Raw genomic sequence first — 7,605 nt, forward strand, 5'->3', positions numbered from 1 at the left:
CCCATATCCTTCAAATATTCAGGTTGTGTTTAACACTAAAATTATGTCTAACACAACCTGACACATAAACATGGTCTACAGTATGTCCATGGCAAGGACTGACTGAATAAATGAGACAATTATCCTTGCCTCAACTCATTGTCAGGTGTCATGTAGCCTAGTTGCAGTAACATGGCCATATCAAGTGTTGTTTAATTTATTAAGTAAAAATAGCCAACGAGACAATTATCGGTGTTATCAACACACCGTCTCGTGACATGTTATTGCAGATAGGCCTATAGGCTACCTGGCATGTCAAAAAGAAAGCTAGTAGTTAGTATAATAAAGATGCTGTAGGGCCATCAATGAGATGCTTACCTGTACTGGAAATGTTAGGCTGAAATTCAGTGCAGACGCAACTAGCTAACCTGCACTGAAGTTGTATTAATGTTACTTGATGGATATTTAATGTTATGGTGCATATTATCTAAGCATGGCCCAAACATAACCTGTTGTCAAAGGATATCTCAAGAGCCTTAACCCAAATAGGAGGAGACAGTTAAGGAGAGAGAGTTAGGAGGAGAAGAGAGGGAAATAGATGTGACACGCACCATGTCAGAAGGTATAAGCTCTCCAGCCTATGACCCTGCAATCTATAAATGCAATATTCACTACTCTGATGAGGAGAAGCAGAGCATTTTTAATAACAGATGGAGCTGGGACCAGTAGGCTATAAATATCCCCGAAGTCTATTTGGGTAAGGGCCCTTGAGATATACCGGTGGATCTAAAAAAATAGAATGTTATGGAAAAATGTGTTGGTTTAAGATAATAAACAAAACATATTAGAAACTGAACAAATCTATGGTTCTACATCATTGCTAAAATGATCATGATAAGAACAGAAATGGGAAGGGCAGATATCAACAAGTGACAAAAGGTCACATCTCAGCCACAAATGAAAAGGCCAGGTGATGGGGCTAGTAATGTCATTAAAAATTAAGCACTTGTTAGTTATCGATCTAACATTCAATAGTGCAACATCAACTTGCTGTGTCACTGACAATGACGAGGAGGAGTTCTTTTGGAATATCAGAGGATGGGGGTTTGTCACAGTTTCTCTCCTGTCAGATTATGAGGGTTTTGGGGTGAGACTACAGACCAATTTCATGGGTGTGTGTGCTGAGAGTCTGGGGCCTGTCTCTGACGGACAGCCACCGGAAGCTACCAGAGAGGCGTCCTCTGATTTTGCCTGAGCCCAAGATGTGGATGAGGGGGCTGAGGCAACAGTGGGAGTAGGCCAGGGTGTGGGAGATGGCGTAGGCATAACCTTGGTCAGATATCAGGTTATGGAGGGTCAGGATGAGGATGACATTGTATGGTGCCCAGCAGACAAAGAAGCCCATTACAATGATGAAGATCAGCCTCACTGCCTGGTTCTTCTTCTTCATCCTGCATTTCCGAATACGAAACCACATCCGTGAGTAGCAAAATGTGATGACAATAAATGGTAACAAGAAGAAAGTTGTAATCTGAATGTAATCCATGAGATACTCTGGCATGTGTGATCCGTAGTTCTGGCTGCAGTCCACAAAGTCACCTACATCCTTTGTCCCTGAGAACACCATCTCGGGTACGCTGAAGGCCAAGCAGAAGACCCACAGGCCGCCACTCAGAAGGTGAACATTGGGCTTGAAGGAGGACGCTGTGACGGCGTGCACGACCGCCCTGTACCGGTGCACAGTCATGGCTGTGAGGAAGGCCATGTAGCTGTATGAACCCAGGAAAAATATGCCACCCACGAGCCTGCATGCCACCTCGCCCATCACCCAGCCGTGGATGTGATACGCTGCCCAGATTGGAAGCGGCATGGTGAAGATGAGGTCGGACACAGTGAGGTGCAGCAGCAGCAGGCTGGACGTCTGCCTCAGGTCCTCCTGCCGCAGGAGGGTCCAGAGCAGGAAGCTGTTCCCAGTCAGGCTGACGCAGAAGATCAGGCTGTAGCAGACAGCAGAGAAAGGCCCATGGAAGCCACTCACGTCCTCGAGCGGCTCTGGCTCATCAGAGTAGTTCCAACCAACAGTTGTCGTTGTTCCATTTAATTCCATTATTTCCACTGGGCACGGTGGAAGGATACTGCAGAGGATAGTTGTATTTGTAGCTATGGTATTTGGCAGAGGCCTTTCCTGAAAGCAATTTGCAGAACAGTTGAACAGCACATTTTAAAAAACATAAAGCATAATACAGCAAAATGCATATAATAGCCTTTGTAATAATAAATCATTATGCAAGTATGAAATAATAACAATTTGCAACAAAACAATAACGATGACATTATAATTATTAGGCCTATTGTTTTTATTATAACTGCGGCAGAAAACCATCCTTCTCATCACTTTCATAATGGGGCATCAGACAGGATGTGCTGCCGCCTGTAAAACCCGAGGTGCACTATGTTTTCATAAAAAAGCGAATGACGTCTGGTGCTTTCCCACTTTGGGTTGAACTTTTTTCAATCCAAGGTGTGCTCAGGGCATCTCCACAAAAACGCGAGGTGCAGCAGGCTCACAAAAGGCAAGGTGCTCTGGGTGTTTAAGCAGCACACAAAACGCTTTGGGCCAAATCACACCGCACTGCGTGTCAGTTGCGTTGCCTGTGCGTTTTAATTTCAGAGGCCATGTTAACAGGTTAGACTGCCCGCAGGACATGCACATCTTAGATAGCTGATATCATTCCATAAGGCTGATATGTCGGTATCCCTAAAGTTTATACTAAAATATTGACGAGAGCTGTGATTCCCAGTACTACTGACATGAGACCTGATGACATCCTACTATTCTTTTTTCAAGCACACTTGACATTTTAGATACATTTGGGCTGAAACAAGGGACCTGTTTCATAATGCAAATTTGATGACAGACATCTTGTTTTCATCTGTCAGTGATACTTCCCTTAGTGAGTGACCTGTTTTAAACACAGTGCTTATTTCACTGTTAACCACATCCTGAAATGCTGTAAACGTCATAGCAGTAACCCATGGTTAGAAACAAACCTGACATAATGGGACATACTGTAGGCTATGTTCCTCTGTGGTCACGTTCTTGCAGAGCCACCAGTAGGCCTACAGAAGTGAGGATGTAAAAAATATTCTGATTTACAGACAACTGCTAAGTCACAATCTTTGTGATAGCCCTGGTTGTTGAAGGGAAAAAAGTGGTTATGAGGTGTAGTCTTGACATCCTAACAATATTGTTACTCCAGAGTAAAACCAAACTTCCCCCCATATCCACTCTTTTCTTCCCCAAAGAGAGAGGCCACTTTGGAAAAGTATTGTAAGCAAGTAGCCTACATAACACGTGCACTAATGATCTCAGGTACACAACAATTCAAGACCTTTATTTTAGTAAACTCTGTGTACACAAACAGAGTTCATGTGTAGAGACACTGATGATACTTCGATCAAAGTTCTATGTTGTGTTGAGAGCCTTCTTAGAGTTTTAAAAATAGTGATTTTTTTTGACGTGATCATCAAAATATATAGTGCTCCAACGATTTTCCATTCAAAGTGTCATTTTCCCCGAAAACGACAACACGGACAAGCTTAAAAGTGTTGCTTCCGACGTATGCTTTTAAACGAAAGTTTGATTCGGGTAGCCTACATTGGCGAAAGTTGCACTTGGCTACAGAACGCAAATCTTGTTTGCGCAGGAGCAAGAATGCACACATACAGTGATACAGAAGTAACAGAACTAATAGGTTATTTGGTTACCAAAAAACAATATTAGCCAATTCACTAACTCAAGACTTCAAGGCCAACAACAAAAACAGAGGATGGAGGCAGCAAAGACGAGTAATTTCAGATGGGCAAGAACAAGGTAAATTGATATGCTTGTCAAAACGTCAGCATTAGAAGCTGGAGCACAACTGATGTGAAAAAACACGCACTTGCTGTTTAGAGGCATAAAGTCATACACAACGGCAAACTACAGCAAAACTACAGAGCTAGCACAGAGAAAAGCTATAGCCTAAAATCGCAAACAGTGGATTCGCTAGGGGTGGCGAGCATAGGCTAGACAGTAAAAGATAGTGGCGAGCCGAACGCTTTCAAAATAGCATTTTTTTTAACTACAAATATTGCTCAAATCAGCGCTATGTAAACCTCGTCAGCAGATTGTTTTGAGTATCTAGGCCTACACATAAAACGAAGCACCAATAATGTAGTTTTTGTAGGCAACACCAAGTTTAGGCTATAACAGAAGATGTTATTTCCAAAAATAATGAGGCCAGTAGCCACCTGTTCCTCATATCAGAGCGATGCAGAAGAACCTTTTTCAGTGCTTCAAGTAGGCTAGGCTACTTCATTTTCTATAGTGAAGGTGTTTTTTTCTGCGCTAGGAGCGAGATGGCCACCATTCAATTCCAAAAAAGAAATAAGCAGTTTATCAATAAGGCGCACAAATTCAGCATGGTTACATTCATGATGACTCTCTTACGTTATTGCTACACCATTAGCCTACTCATGGGTTTAACTAGGCCAAGCTAACCCAAATGGCAACCCAGAAGGAAGCTGGTAGCCTATCCCTTTTGAGGTGTTTGTGGAAGGCCTACCTCTACAGTGCAACTCAGTCAACAAGATTTAATAAGCCATACCCAAAGCAGCAGGCACACAGGGCTCAACTAAAAGCGAGCAGGCCTGCAATGCTATTGCTACAGGCCTAGATGCTATTTTGTTGTGAATGCATATGGTGGCTAAGCAAGACTTTGGCCAATACAATTTTGAATGACTGAGTAAAAAGGATATTTTTTTGCTAAGGTCTTGCCAATTGTTACAGTTCATAGTGTTCCTTCAAAATAGCTGTGGCTGCATGCACACTTTCACTTTAGTCAGTGACATTATAATTTTTAGTGGCATTAAAACACAAGAATATAGCCTACATCCAGGTTAAAAAAAGGTTCTTGACAACTGGTTAGTTGGGACAATTATAAGATATGTCATTGGTTTCACACAATTGTCAAGGTGCTCGCAAGTCTAGTCAATAACTACAGCATACAGTTCTCCAACATATTTTGAGGCACACCTGCATGATCACCTTGAAACTCCACATGTGCTGAAATCTATGTGGGTTTCAACAAAGAGCTGCAACAACATGTTTACTGTCGTCTTTTGGAGCCAAAATCTTGTGTGTACCCAATGCACAAAGATATGTCCAAACGACATCTTTAGAAAAGGTGTTTAAACTCAAAAACTCAAAAACTTAAACTCAAAACTCTAACTTAGCAAATAAGGCCTGTATGGCTACTTAAAAATGACAAACCTGTTGTGCGCCAACTGTGCTGTCACTAGCTTAGTAGAGTCTATGCTGGTGAAGACAGTTACTATAAATCATATGATATTGAACGGACTTGATATACCAACTAATCACGTGATGATTAATCACGTGATGATTTTCGGCACTTGACTTATATGTCCACAGCCGTCAGATGAGTGACCATTTAGTTCTTCCTTTCAGTCTTGTCATTTGATAGGCGATTCACAGAAGGGAAGTTATTTTCTGAAAGCGTTGTTCTGAAGAATTACATAAATTTCCTTTGTTTTTCTTCATAAGGAAGACATATTTTGGAACACTAACTTTTTAAATTTCATTATGGCCATTGTCATGCATTAATGTTGTGAAATCTTTTGTAACTTGTAACCTGACCGTAACTGTTTTAAACATCACTTGTGCTTATTTTCACTGCTTGCCACATTCAGAGATAAATGGATACAAATACACACACACACACACACACACACACACACACACACACACACACAGGTCCCCTTGGCCTTTGGAATCAAAATAGCCCCACATCATCACATACTGTACCCTTCACCATACTTAGAGATTGGTATGATGTTTTTTTTCAGTAATTAGCTGGTTTGATTTGCATTGAGCTCAAAAGATGATTTTATATTCCTCTTTTTAGTCAACTTTAGCATGGGTTCAAATACGTATTATCCTCACTGTACATACAAACATGTAAAAATGAAATAGGAAAACTACAAGTACAATAAATTAAAAGGAAGCATCAGAATATAGTGTAGTTTTGAGGAGGAATGGGTCTTCGCAGAACAGTTTTTAGGATTCTGGGATTGGTCTGTCTTTGGTCTGTCTCTGTAGTCACCGTAAATGTATATTTTAGTGTGTGTGTGTGTGTGTGTGTGTGTGTGTAAGTGAGGGAAAGGCAGAGATAATTGATTAAACATGAATTTCACTTCACAAATATTATAGTATCCTGAAAGATTACATTCATTTGTAAAAAATGGCACAAATGGTCAACATCAAAGGCAAAAACTATAAATCAAATTACCCATTTTTAAGACAAAATATAAGGCCTTGAATGAGATTTTGGGTGTCTGCTATGAAATCTTTTCATGCCATTACTTAAACCACCGCGTTTCCTACTTATGGGACAGTGGAGTCTCCTGTGTTTGATGGTTAATCTGTTGCAGAAAAGACGCCAATTGCACCAAATACCTCGGAAATACTAGAACAGATTCAACTTCTTCCACTGCACAGAAATTTTCCCACAAAGGTCTGGGTAACTTTCACAGGTCGGTTAGGAATGTTCTGTGTTGATGACCCATTTGAAGTTCTTTTTTCCCTGGCCTTATGGTCTGCATTTAATGTGTAATTTTAGATAGGCCGCTCCAATTAGGTCACGCCGAAGAGACACCCATTTGTCTTTCAGCTTCATGAGAGAAGTAAGACCATTAATTATGAACCAGTAAAAAGATGTCTGCTACCCCCTGGCTGATGTGGCAATGTTTTGAGCCGCTTAATTCATTGGGTGTCTGGTTACACAGTTTAGCCAGAATTAAACACTAATTAAAATAGTCTATGGTCAATCTATCAATTTAGATAATGCTGGCTGCAGTTCATTGGGGAACTACTGTATGTGCAGTACTTATTGGCTAAGATAATGCTATTCAAATATGATGAACAGGGCAACATTCTACAAGACGCACAAGACACAGTAGAACACAGAAGCAGAGCAGTAATCTGTGAGTTTAAACAAGGTATGACATTGCCGTTTGGACATGTTTGCAGTGCCCTCCAGCAGCCTGGACTGTGTGATGGTAGCCCCTCACTGTCACTCTCTGCAGCCCCTCCCCAAAGCCCTGGTAATAATGTGGTAATAACAAGGATGACCTGACATGCAGGAGATATGAGATACTGTAGGTACAGATTCCTGAAGATTTTAGATGAGTGGGCGTTGGGCATGTTAAGTAGCCCTAGATTTCTGCTGAAATAGGGATCAGGCCAAGTTCTGATCACAATAATAATAATAATAATAATAATAATAATAAGCTTTATGTGAATAGCACCTTTCATGCACAGAATGCAGCTCAAAGTGCTTTACATTTGGAATGTGGGTCCCACCCCATCAACATCCTCAGCCCCCCCATCAGGCGGGGGCCGCTGCAGCGTGAAATCTCCCAGTAATATATAGTGTTCCTCTGCCCCTGGTGTAATACATTCAATACATACATAATATGCCACTGAATAGATAGATTACCTATGAAAAGACTAAACCACTATATTTGCTCAAAGGGAGTGTGGGTGTACAATAAGTTGAAGGGAAC

At 41.2% G+C, this 7,605-nt stretch overlaps 1 protein-coding gene across 1 annotated transcript; it reads right to left on the bottom strand.

The window, feature by feature from the left end:
• Positions 1-1,132: 1,132 nt before the first annotated feature.
• LOC134063737 (chemokine XC receptor 1-like) lies at positions 1,133-2,086 on the bottom strand. The gene has a single exon (XM_062519430.1). The coding sequence runs from the start codon at positions 2,084-2,086 to the stop codon at positions 1,133-1,135; it is 954 nt and encodes a 317-aa protein (XP_062375414.1).
• Positions 2,087-7,605: the final 5,519 nt, after the last annotated feature.

Source organism: Sardina pilchardus, chromosome 2, assembly GCF_963854185.1.
Source record: "Sardina pilchardus chromosome 2, fSarPil1.1, whole genome shotgun sequence".
NCBI classification, from domain to species: Eukaryota; Metazoa; Chordata; class Actinopteri; order Clupeiformes; family Clupeidae; genus Sardina; species Sardina pilchardus.